The sequence below is a fragment of the Diabrotica undecimpunctata genome, chromosome 6, assembly GCF_040954645.1.
Source record: "Diabrotica undecimpunctata isolate CICGRU chromosome 6, icDiaUnde3, whole genome shotgun sequence".
NCBI lineage: Eukaryota > Metazoa > Arthropoda > Insecta > Coleoptera > Chrysomelidae > Diabrotica > Diabrotica undecimpunctata.
In genome coordinates, this window is record NC_092808.1 from 140,930,503 (window position 1) to 140,943,902 (window position 13,400).

At 32.8% G+C, this 13,400-nt stretch overlaps 2 protein-coding genes across 6 annotated transcripts in view; both read left to right on the top strand.

Annotated features, from left to right (window-relative positions):
- Positions 1-13,400, top strand: part of LOC140443985 (sodium-coupled monocarboxylate transporter 1-like) — a 244,311-nt gene that overhangs the window by 141,907 nt on the left and 89,004 nt on the right. The window lies entirely within an intron of this gene.
- LOC140444651 (uncharacterized) lies at positions 5,549-9,025 on the top strand. The gene has a single exon (XM_072536412.1). The coding sequence runs from the start codon at positions 5,549-5,551 to the stop codon at positions 9,023-9,025; it is 3,477 nt and encodes a 1,158-aa protein (XP_072392513.1).

Sequence of the window (13,400 nt, forward strand, 5' to 3'; positions counted from 1 at the left end):
TTTTGGAAACTCCACTACGTATGACCTTTTTAGAAGATTTGGTTAAAAAAGAATTTACACTATTTTTATGGTCATTATATATATATATATATATATATATATATATATATATATATATATATATATATATATATATATATATATAAATTAAAGTATCTTAACTTATTTGAAGAAATTGATGGATGTATTAGTACTTTTCAAAAGTTGTAACTGCAAAGTTAAAATTTGGCCAAATTACCGAAATAAAAGAAAAATGTTGAAAGTATATAATTTCATGAAGATATACTGAAAAGATTCAAATCTTACTTAAAAGTGTAAGATGATATTTTTCTTTGTTTTATAATTTATTTAAATTTATTAACCTTTACATACCAATAAAACAAACTGCATATTCAAAAAACTATAACAAAGATTTACCTTAACGCACTCACTAACAATTATTACCAAGCAGCCACAAATAAAATAAAGATATTTTAAGTAAACAAAAAAAAATAAGAACAGTTATCACCGTCAACGCGTTAATTATTTCTACAAAACCAATTATTATTCGAAGTAAAATATCATTTAGCTTACCTTTTAATAAAAAATTCACTAAATCACTAGGTTTATTACTTTACCACAAAATATTAATTAGAACTCATACCAAATATCGACTATTATTTTATATATAGGTTAAGAATACAACTTGTTATGACAAGAAAACTGGGGTGAATGTATTAAAACGCATGTGCTCCTCAAAATGCGGGATGCAAAAGTATTAGTATCCATGCCATTGACCTCCTCCTCATTTTGCTCATACTCACTACTTTTGCATCTCGCATTTTAAGGAGCAGGTGCGTTTTAATACATTCACCCCACTTTTCTTGTCATAACAAGTTGTATTCTTAACCTATATATATAAAATAATAGTCGATATTTGGTATGAGTTCTAATTAATATTTTGTGGTAAAGTAATAAACCTAGTGATTTAGTGAATTTTTTATTAAAAGGTAAGCTAAATGATATTTTACTTCGAATAATAATTGGTTTTGTAGAAATAATTAACGCGTTGACGGTGATAACTGTTCTTATTTTTTTTGTTTACTTAAAATATCTTTATTTTATTTGTGGCTGCTTGGTAATAATTGTTAGTGAGTGCGTTAAGGTAAATCTTTGTTATAGTTTTTTGAATATGCAGTTTGTTTTATTGGTATGTAAAGGTTAATAAATTTAAATAAATTATAAAACAAAGAAAAATATCATCTTACACTTTTAAGTAAGATTTGAATCTTTTCAGTATATCTTCATGAAATTATATACTTTCAACATTTTTCTTTTATTTCGGTAATTTGGCCAAATTTTAACTTTGCAGTTACAACTTTTGAAAAGTACTAATACATCCATCAATTTCTTCAAATAAGTTAAGATACTTTAATTTATATATATATATATATATATATATATATATATATATATATATATATATATATATATATATAATGACCATAAAAATAGTGTAAATTCTTTTTTAACCAAATCTTCTAAAAAGGTCATACGTAGTGGAGTTTCCAAAAGTTTAGATTTATTAATAAATCTCTCAATTATCGCCCATAGGTACCTATTTCTATTCCTAATACCTAACTAACCATTAAATTCAAGATAATATTAAATTATACATTTTTAATTAGTTCTAACCCTGCTATAAATGGATCTTGGAAATGAACATTTTAAAATTATATAGGAATTTCTTGGAATTGGTCTTGGGTTTTATATTTAGATATTATAGTTTACTCGTTATTTGGTATTCTATATTAGTACTACCGAATTAATTAAAATGAACGAAATTTTTTTTTAATATTAAAAATTTTTCGTTCTGTTAAAACATAATTAAAAAATATTGCTTTTAATTTTTTTTGACTAAGATGGTTTTTATATTTGAAGAATCTTTAAAGTAGTTGTACGTATACAAAGGAGTTAGAAAGAAAGGGATATATTTTTATAGTTTTTCTACGTTACCGTTCAATCGAGAAAATTAATAAATACGATCAAAGAAAAAAGCTGTCTTAACCCTTTCGAAATCGCATAATACGGTTTTTAGGGCCCTGCATGTCACAAAATAATAAGTTATTCAGAGACAGTTAAATATATTTAGTTTAACTGTATTAAAACGTGATTTTTATAAATATTAGTAATTAAATTAGGCGTTTATGCTAGTTAACTGTTTTACCTCAGAAATGAGAAAATCTTGTCACAGGTATTACAAAGTGTATATATTTGATTTATAGGCCATTTACTCTTTACCTTATAGTGATTTCTTTACAAATGTGTCAAATTGATGAAGGCAGGTTACACAAATAAGATTTAATTTAAAAATTCAAACTGTTGATTAATTTCTTGTAAATCGGTAAATGTATTTTAATTTTGCTGTATGATATCACACATGAAAATTTGCTTGTTTTGTAGGTTTAAAAAATATATTTTATTGTATATGTGGTTACTTAACAGTTATTAGGGAGTTCATAAGGTAAATCGTTATAGTTTTTAAAATATATGCGGTTTTTTATTGGTATGTATAGATAAACAAATTTAAAAAGAGAAAATATTAGTGAAAAATCTTAACATTTTTCAAGTAAGCTACGAATCTTTTAAATATATCTTCAAGAAATGCTATACTTTTATTAATTTTTATTTTATTTCGGAAAAGTTTGACAATTTTTTTACTGTGCTTTTACAACTTTGTTATACATGTTAATAAACGTTTTTGTCCTTTATATCTATTGAAATATACACTATTAACCGCAAAATATTAAATGCGAAAATTCTTGTGTAAATATATATTTTAAAGGGTTATCGAAAGTGTCCGTTTATAAATTTTCTCGAGATGTGTTACTTGTGTAAATAATTGTTCCCAATAAATAAATTCTAAGTAGAAAAGATACCAAATTAAAACTTCCGAATTAATTCTAACAATCACTATAAATAAACTTTTTGCGAAAGCTCTTTTCCTTCTTACATGCACCTTCTCTTAAATTTTTTAAATTGTTTATAAATACAAACCGCCCCGTAATTTTACCATAAATTTCATACTGGACCAAGTTTTGTCGTATTGATACTGCTATTTCTTAAATGCCTTATAACTAATAGACCAGAATTTAGTGGTAAACGGTATCCATTTACCCCCGATTTTGACCTAATGTTATTAGTGCGGGGTTCTGTGTTGATGCTTACATATATTTTACAAAAGGTTACTTTTTAGTATTTTTATTATAAATTGTTAACGAATTATTTAAAATTACATAATTCGGGAAAGTTTGAACTTTGAACCTTTCTCAAAGCTTTTAGCAACATGTTATAAATGGCTTCTTTCTCGGCTCATAATTTTTTTGTGATATTTATAGTATATGACATTTATATTAAGTCCATAGTATTTAATATCTTTACAATTTTTTTTTTTTTAATGTGCTTTTTACTTCATATGCCTTAGCTATATTGCATACTTCACACATGTTTTTAACTTCTGCAGTACATCCTGACAATCTCACGTCGTTCTTCAATCGCACGGTTTAGGCATTGTGGTCGCTACAATAAACGAAACGATCAAGTGAGGTATAGTTTTTTTTATTAATACAACGCTTCTTCCACTACTTTCATGTTCGGTTTTGTGTAGCACTGTTACCCACTTTTAAGGTGTAACCAAATTTATAAATTTAAACAGATCTACTCTTTTAGATTGATTCTTACACATTTTTACACAAATCTAAACCTTTTTGGGACCTTTGGAATTATCGTTCAGTTTTCCGTCTAGCTAGAAGTCTACCTTATACCCTACTGTCATCAGATGCCACCAATCACGCATCTCGATGTTCATCGCCCTTCCTTCTGGAACATATAATTAAATTTGATTGGTTGAGAAATGAAAAAGTTTCATATAAAAGTTAATTTATCTTTAAATATGGGACATTTTCGGATCTCAAGTCAGTAGTGTACAACTCATGGTTTTACCCGTGTAGGGTAGCTCCCTAGAGCACTTTGCTCGAAGGGCTCTGTTTCTTTCTAAGACTCTGAAGCTGAGTTTTTTTCTACTTAGAAAGAATGTGTTTTATTTACCACCCTAATAAAACCACAAGGGCATTGACCTCTTTAAGACAATGCCACAATAAGAGCGTACCGGCCAACTACGCAATATTACACCATATTGCGCAATAGTTGGACAGATTAATAAACATGGAAACTTGCACCAAGTTGCAATCAGATTTTCATACGTTTATTAATTCCTCCGGAGACGACATGGCGCCCAACCTTTTAACGAACTCTACCACGACTCCGAGATGTCAGAGTTCTCATGCTCCGCGATCGAAAATCGCAAACAGTTCCAACACGATGCCTGCATCAAAACCACTCAAGAAAACAGCGGGGAGAAGCATCGGATGTTAGTACACCAAACTAACATGCCGATATCCACCTTCTGCAGCCCTGAAACCGTCGATGTGCCACATCTCCGACGAGCCAGCCTACTTGACGCTAAGTACCTGATGCAGTGGATGTCTCCGCAGTGGCCAGTCACTGCCTGCCCTACCATTATGTGGTCCAGAGCACCACGGAGGCTCAGGCAAACCCACCGGTGACATGCAGAGGGGAAATGTACAGCTAGAGAGGACGAAGCCGCCGTAGAACGAGCACGTCGTCGAGGATGGACCTGCAGATGCTATCCACGACACCGATCACCGCCTGTGAGTGTTTTTGTGCAGTGCAGTGCCGCGATACGCGAGTGCAGTGTGTGTTAGAGGACTTGTAAGTAATTTGACAATATAGACATATTCATTTCGATATATTTCATGTACATATTTGATATATTTTATGCATTTTTTTCTTTCCTATATGTGTATTGTAAAAAAATTGTTTTCTTAAGTTTTTTAATAAAATCATCTTTTTTTATCAGCCTCAGAGTCTCCAAAGCAGGGGGGATGTCATCAGATGCCACCAATCACGCATCTCGATGTTCATCGCCCTTCCTTCTGGAACATATAATTAAATTTGATTGGTTGAGAAATGAAAAAGTTTCATATAAAAGTTAATTTATCTTTAAATATGGGACATTTTCGGATCTCAAGTCAGTAGTGTACAACTCATGGTTTTACCCGTGTAGGGTAGCTCCCTAGAGCACTTTGCTCGAAGGGCTCTGTTTCTTTCTAAGACTCTGAAGCTGAGTTTTTTTCTACTTAGAAAGAATGTGTTTTATTTACCACCCTAATAAAACCACAAGGGCATTGACCTCTTTAAGACAATGCCACAATAAGAGCGTACCGGCCAACTACGCAATATTACACCATATTGCGCAATAGTTGGACAGATTAATAAACATGGAAACTTGCACCAAGTTGCAATCAGATTTTCATACGTTTATTAATTCCTCCGGAGACGACACTACGTTAAAGTATTTTATTTAGTCTGTTCCAGATATTTCTAGTGTTCAGACGTACTTTGGTGAGTATAATAATTTTTTTTGAAAAATTTGACTTTTTGATTTTTTTTTGATTTTACAATAATTTATAAGTTTATTATACGTAAAATGGAAAAGTTTTTAATTGTCAGAGATCAAACCACGAAAATCCGTAAATTTGGTGTCCAGGGACGAACTCTGGAATTTAAAATTAAGGATGTACCGCCAGGTGAGGAACCCGTAAGTTGGATTAAAAAGGCCATCGAGGATATTGTTCGAAAGGGTACTGTAAATATTTTGCCACATGATCAGGTCGGTTTCACTTTTTGCTCCAAGGATTTCGTTAGAGGCCAGGGATGGATGAGGTTTAAACCAGCCTCAGAGGTGACAGTTGACGATATATGGAACCACATAAGTTCCATATATCAGAGCAACAGCACCGGTTTAAACACCGAAACGTTTTGTCTTGGTATTACTACCGTAAAAATGCCTACTGGAAAGGGTAGAGGTCGTAAGTACAATTCATTTAAAGAGGAGTGTTCTAAACGGCGAGGAATTGTTGTTATTAAAAACAACGATAACCTATGCCTTGCATACGCTTTGGTTGTAGCCAAAGCTTACGTTGACAAAGACCCTGAACTTACAAAAATATGTCGCGATAGAGGGAAAATACAACGGGAAAGAGCATTGCAGTTAATAGATAGGTCTGGTGTTGTTATTCCTAGTGAGGGAGCTGGAATTCCTGAGTTGCAACAGTTTCAGGCATATCTAACAGACTATAAGATTGTGGTCTATAGATATGGAACTAAGGGACGTGATGTCATTTATGAGGGGCACACTTACGGACCAAAATTAAACCTTCTCTTTCATAAAGGCCATTTTAATGTAATTAGGTCAGTGACCAGTGCGTTTATCAGTACGTATTTCTGTGATAAATGTTATCAACCCTACGACCATAAAGACGGACACAGCTGCGTTGGTACGTGCTTTGCATGTCGTCGTTCACCAGCTTGTTCCAAAGAAGCTGTTAAAGTTCCCTGCGATAAATGCGGCCGGGACTTTTATGGTGAGGTATGTTTCAACGTTCACATTAACGACATATGTGACAAAATTAAAAGGTGTAAGCAATGTTACAAAATCTACACTAAAAGTCATATCTGTGGGGAGATCTTCTGTAAAACTTGTGGTAAAAATTACCCATCAGATCATCTTTGTTACATGCAGCCTGATTCTGGTAAACCTCCCTCAAAAGATTTTTTGTTCATTTTTTATGATCTTGAGACTCGCCAGGAAAAAATATTGCTAGATGGTTCACTTCTTCAAGAACCAAATCTCTGTGTATTTAGTCAGCGATGTTACAATTGTCTTCAGGAAGAAAAATTACAGTTTTGTCAAACATGCGGTTTTCGTCTAAATGTTTTAAACGAAAATGTTATTTCTGTTTTTATTGAATATGTTTTTCAAATTAGGAAAAAATTTAAGAATGTTGTCGTTTTGGCACATAACGGAGGGGGTTTCGATAATCAGTTCGTGTTGAATTACATCCTCACAAAGACCGATTTAACCCCTGATCTTATCATGCGGGGTACGAAGTTAGTTTCGATGAGTGTTGGGAATGTTCGTTTTCTCGACAGTCTTAATTATTTTCCTATGGCCTTGTCAGCTTTACCAAAAGCTTTTGGTTTAACAGAGTTAAAAAAGGGCTATTTCCCACATTTGTTTAATAAAGGGGAAAATCAATCTTATCTCGGACCTATACCTTCTCTAAAATTCTATGATATCGATAATTTGAAGGAGGATGCACGTGATAAGTTAATAAATTGGCATACTGATAAAGTTGCTAACGGTTATGTTTTTGATTTTCAGAAAGAGATCGTTGACTATTGTATTTCCGATGTCATGATATTAACACAGGCTTGTCTTACATTTAGGAAACAATTATTGAATACGTCAAATGTCTGTCCTTTTATGGAAGCTACTACCGTAGCCTCGACTTGTAGTAAAGTATTTAGACGAAATTTCCTACAATCTGACACAATAGGTCTTATTCCTAAAGGTGGTTATCGTTTTAAAGATAATCAGTCAAAAATAGCTCTGCAGTGGCTACTTTGGGAAGAGAAACAGCGTAATATTAAAATACAGCATGCTGCACGAGGATTTGAGGCTGTTATTAATACTTGTAAAGTGGATGGTCTTTACGAAAATATCGTGTTTGAATTTCAGGGTTGTTACTATCATGGTTGTCCCCAATGTTATCCCGAAAACAGATTGGCTCCTCTTCATGACGATCCTTCACACTGCATGGAAAATCGTTATGACAGAACTGCTGCCAAAAATCAATATCTAAAATCTCTGGGATATGAAGTCGTTGAAATCTGGGAGTGTGCCTTCAGAAAAACTATGACGCCTGAGATAAAATCATTTACTGAGGATCACCCCTTAATGAGAACTCAACCTATAAATGCTAGGGATGCTTTGTATGGTGGTCGTACTGGTAACACCGTGGAGTATTATAAGGCTCAAGAAAATGAAAAGATCAAATATGTCGATGTTTGTTCCCTATACCCTTGGGTATGTAAGCGTGGAAAATTTCCTCTAGGTCATCCTAAAATTTTTGTAGGAGATGAATGCCGGCATATAGATTTATCACGAGTATCTGGTTTAATAAAGTGTAAAGTACTTCCTCCCTCAAACCTTTATCATCCTGTTCTACCCGCAAAAATAAACAATAAATGCATGTTTGTTCTTTGTCGTAAATGCAGCGAGGACTTTATGCAAGGAGAATGTCAGCATTCCGACGAACAGAAGTCACTTACAGGAACATGGGTAATTGAAGAAGTTGTAAAAGCTTTGGAAAAGGGTTACAAAATAGTCGAGACCTACGAAATCTGGTCGTACGAAACCCGTGAATTGTCAAAACATCAAAATGGTCTCTTTTCCGACATGATGAATAAATTCATCAAAATCAAGCAGCAAGCTTCAGGATGGCCCCGTGGTTGTGTAACAGCCGAAGAAAAAAACCGATACATCGAACAGTTTCTCCAGATAGAAGACGTTCGGTTAGAGTTTACCGAAATAACGGCTAATCCTGGCCTTAGATCGTTAGCTAAATTAATGCTTAATTCGTTCTGGGGTAAATTTGCACAGCGAGAAAATCTTCCCAAAACTTCTATTGTAAACAATCCTAAAGAATTCTTTGCTATGATGATTAATCCCTCGATCTATGTAAATACTGTGGTTCCTGTAAACGAGGAAACACTGGTTGTTACGTGGGAGTATGTGGAAGAAGCATTTTCAATGTCTTCCACTGTAAACGTCGTTCTGGCCTCATACGTTACGGCTCTAGCCCGCCTCAAACTGTATTCCTATTTAGACATAGTGGGCGAGCGTACTTTATATTATGATACCGATTCAATTGTGTACATTTCCAGAGACGGTCTGCCTGATCTTCCTACCGGTGACTGTATTGGTGATTTAACTGATGAGCTAAGTGGTGGTCATATTTCAGAGTTCGTTTCTGGAGGCCCCAAAAATTATGCTTATAAATACATACTTCCTAATGGTGACGAAAAATTTTGTTGCAAAGTTAAAGGGAATTTCCCTTAATTATTTAAACTCGCAATTAATTAATTTTGATACTATTAAAAAGATGGTACTTGTAAAGTCGGAAGGTATTAAAATCATAAGTAAACAAGTTAGACGAACAACAGAACATCAAGTCATAACACAGGAAATCCATAAAAATTATCGACCACATTCTACAAAAAGAAAATTTTTAGAAGATTTTAGTTCCGTTCCTTTTGGTTATAAGAAAATGAAAATTTAAAAATATGTATAAATTTATTTATAATGTTAATATTATTGATTATTGTAGTTTTAATACACGGCTTTTTATTATTTAGTTATATGTACATATTTTATATTAGTATTAAATGTGTCTTTTAAGAATTTTTCATAAATTAGTTTTCCGTTCTCTATTATCCAGCGTCTATTTGGTTGTCTGTTTTTCTATCACATATTGTAGTTGGCTTTTAAAATTTTTATAGTAAAACAACGTTACCAGGTATCTGTTATGAGTTACTGATTAATTTAAAGATCTTAAAACGATGTATAGCATATTAGGGTTAAATATTATAAAATTTGTTCATTAAGTTTTAGAAGATGTTAAGACTACCAAAAGATATCCGTTAGCGACTACTGGTGAATTATGAACTGATATTATTAAATTAAGATCAAGTGTTCCTGTTGCCACCTTTTTTTAATAAAAATGTAACAAAAATATGTCTAGCATCAGATCGTAAAGACGTCTACTGAAACATATTATTCACAAAGATATCTGATATGGACCATTGGCGAATTATGAACCGATCTTATTAAACTAGGATCTAGTGTTCGTGTTGCCATATTTTTCTGATAAAAACGTAACAAAGAGTTGTCTAGCATTAGATCGTAAAAGATGTCTACTGAAACATATTATTCACAAAGATATCTGATATGGACCATTGGCGAATTATCAGCCGATCTTATTAAATTAGGATCTAGTGTTCGAGTTGTTACGTTTTTATCTGATAAAAATGTAAAAAAAGTTGTCTAGCATCAGATCGTAAAAGACGTCTGCTGAAAAATATTATTCACAAAAGATATCTGATATGGATTACTGGTGAATTATGAACCGATCTTATTAAATTAGGATCTAGTGTTCGTGTTGTCACTTTTTTTAATAAAATGTAACAAAAAAGTTGTCTAGCCTCAAATTGTAAAAAGACGTCTGCTAAAACATATTATTCACAAAGATATCTGATATGGACCACTAGCGAATTATGAACCGATCTTATTAAATTAGGATCTAGTGTTCGTGCTGCCACTTTTTTACTAAATTGTAAAAAAAGTTGTCAAGCTTCAGATTGTAAAAAGACGTCTACTAAAACATATTATTCACAAAAATATCTAATATGGACCACTGGCGAATTATGAACCGATCTTATTAAATTAGGATCCCGTGTTCGTGCTGCCACTTTTTTACTAAATTGTAAAAAAAAGTTGTCTAGCCTCAGATTGTAAAAAGACGTCTACTAAAACATATTATTCACAAAGATATCTGATGTGGACCACTGGCGAATTATGAACCGATCTTATTCAATTAGGATTTAGTGTTCGTGTTGCCATCTTTTTAATAAAATGTAACAAAGTTGTCTAGCATTAGATCGTAAAAAACATCTACTGAAATTTAATATTCACAAAGATATCTGATATGGACCATTGGCGAATTATGAACCGATCCTATTAAATTAGGATCTAGTGTTCGTGTTGTCACCTAAAATAATAATAAGAAAATCGATCGACAAATCTTAATGGTCTTCTTTCCTGAGTTAATTTTTAAGTATGTTTTTAATAGCCAGTTACCCAACAGGAGTTTAGTTTTCAGTTTAAGTATCTTCTAATAAAATCAATAAAAATGTTTATTCAAGTGTGTGATGGAAAAAAGACAATCATTTCGCTTTCATACTGACTGTTTGTCCCATACTAACAAAACCTCTTCCGGCGGTCGTGTAACCGTACCGAATAGCGGTGGATGCTGTTAAGAACAAAATTTGTTGGAACCGAATTGGTTACATTTGCGTTCAATATATGTTTTTTTTTTCATAATATATTCACTCAATTTCATTCCTTCGCTTACCTACCATTTTAATATCATTTTCTGTCAGTAGCACCTTCTCCGTACTGACTGCTGATAAGACTGAATTTTTGTTCCAACTGTCCTTTTAAATATCTTCTGTATATTATATACTCTGGATTTTTTAAAATACTTAACTTATGATCGTAGATAAAATATAGTATGCAACTCGCAAGAGTTTTGGTCACTATTCTTTAATAATTGATCATATCGATACATTATATCACATTTCAACGTTGAATATTTGGTGGCCCCTTTATAGTATAAACGGATGGTCCACTTTTGCCGCACAGAAACACGCCAGGTACCACATTGTGGGAGTAGTACTGTAAACTTAGGGTGTCTGTCAGACTCGCTTACAAACCGGGCTGTCACTTATTGAGTTGAGTACGTAAAGTGTTCTCTGTATGTTTTAATATGCATCGGGGAATTGTTGTCTGATGGTTATCGAAGAACCGTCTGTGATCATATCCCCACTATCACTGTAACATGAATTGTGTTTTCTCACCTTACCTTGTATATATCAGCATCTAAATATAAAAGTAGACAACGGACGAAAAGAAGAAAATATTGGTTATCTAATTTGGGCAGTGGGACACTTTGATGATTTGCGACAAGATCTGTGTCTAGCCGTGGACAAAAAAAGAAGACCTATATAAAGCATTGGAGGAAACAATCGTAGACCTATGTATAGCACTGGAGGAAAGAATCGTAGACCTATGTAGAGTACTGGGCGAAAAAATCTGTGTCGAGCACTAGACGAAAGAACGAAAGCTTATATGTAACAGTGTATAAAATATTGGGTTCCCCTGTCAAGCAGTGGACGTTCAATTAGTGAATAGAAGAAGGTAACATGAGATGAAAAACAGATTAGCGAAAGAAAAAGAAGAAGACGAAAGAAAGGAAAAGAAAAAATGATTCGACTTGTCAGTAAGCGTGATGTCACCCGAACACCTGAGCAGGTGCAAACATCAAAGGATGCCGCTTTTTCCCACGGTCGGTAAAATTTTCCCAGCGCCAAGTGCCGCAATATCTACTCTCGTTCCTCCTGTAGATTCCATCAATATTGCAAAAATTTAGGATTACTGTACGTGTAAAGATTTTTTGAAGATTTTTTTCAATCCTCCTTTTCTGAATCATTAGTTTCACGGTTTCTGCATTTCTTCTAACTCTTTTTCCTCTTCGCTCTTAAATTCACTCTTCTGAACTTTCATTGCGACTCTTCAAATACCTACTACTTTGTTTCTTCTTTCTTTAAACTCCTTTTAGATACCTAAAGCTGCTGTAGACAAAATTTAATTTTTTATTTCTTTTCTGCACTTCTCTTTTTTAGTTCCTTCGGTCTATCGACAGTTCTTTCTTCTCCTGATATATTTTTCGTTCGTATTTTCTGGTATTTCTCACTTCTTTATTTATGGAGTGTTTTTTTCCTGCTTCTTTAGGTATATTTTTCAGCAATTCTTTCTTTAATGTTACGTTTAATTGGGGAACCAGTACCTAGTCCTTTATTAGTTTCTCTTATCGCGCATATCTGTTTTGTTGCATTACACAGTACCTATATATCTCAAGCGTTTCTAATTTTCTTCCATATTCCACGTATCCTAGCTTTATTAAGTTTTCCATTTTTTTTATTTCTTTTTGATAGGTATAAAATGCGTTTTAAAACTCAATGCAAATTTAAAAAGTTTGCGGATAGTCGCAGTTTCTTTGTCTATTTATTGCTCCTGTTACTAGTCTGTGCTACTTTCTAGTTTGCATCCACTCTCTGTTTTATCATAAATTTGATTTCCTAATATACTATATAATTAACTCTTTTCTTTCGATGCCTCCATTCTAGACTCTAGATTTTCCTTTAAGGAACTTATTATTTCTATTCTACCGTATTATACAACGTATGTTGCCATAAATAGTTCTACTAAATGCTTCGTAATAGAAGTCGGAATCCCATGATGTGGCGCCATACACATTTCGATTAGCACAAAATTTAAATTCCAGTGTTGTTTACAGAGGAAAATCGGGGGGATTATTAGGAATTTACAAAACAATGGGATAACATAGTTAACAAAAAAACTATACAGTTTTAGGTATCTTTTTAAATTTTCTCTTAACTTCTTTCAGCTAAACATTGCTTCTCGTTTAAAATTGTGGGAAACAAAAATTTTATCAATTAGTTATATAAATAATTTTTCCTGGGCTAATTTATGCAAGGTAATTATTCAGTTGGGAAGTACTTTAGTAAGGTATAAATATCCAGTGACCTTGCATCATTTTCTATTTCGACCAATTTGTGAACAAAATCTGTATCAT

What these genes read in the sequence shown, in the direction of transcription:
- LOC140444651 (XM_072536412.1), top strand. Translation starts at nt 5,549, where the DNA reads ATGGAAAAGTTTTTAATTGTCAGAGATCAAACCACGAAAATCCGTAAA.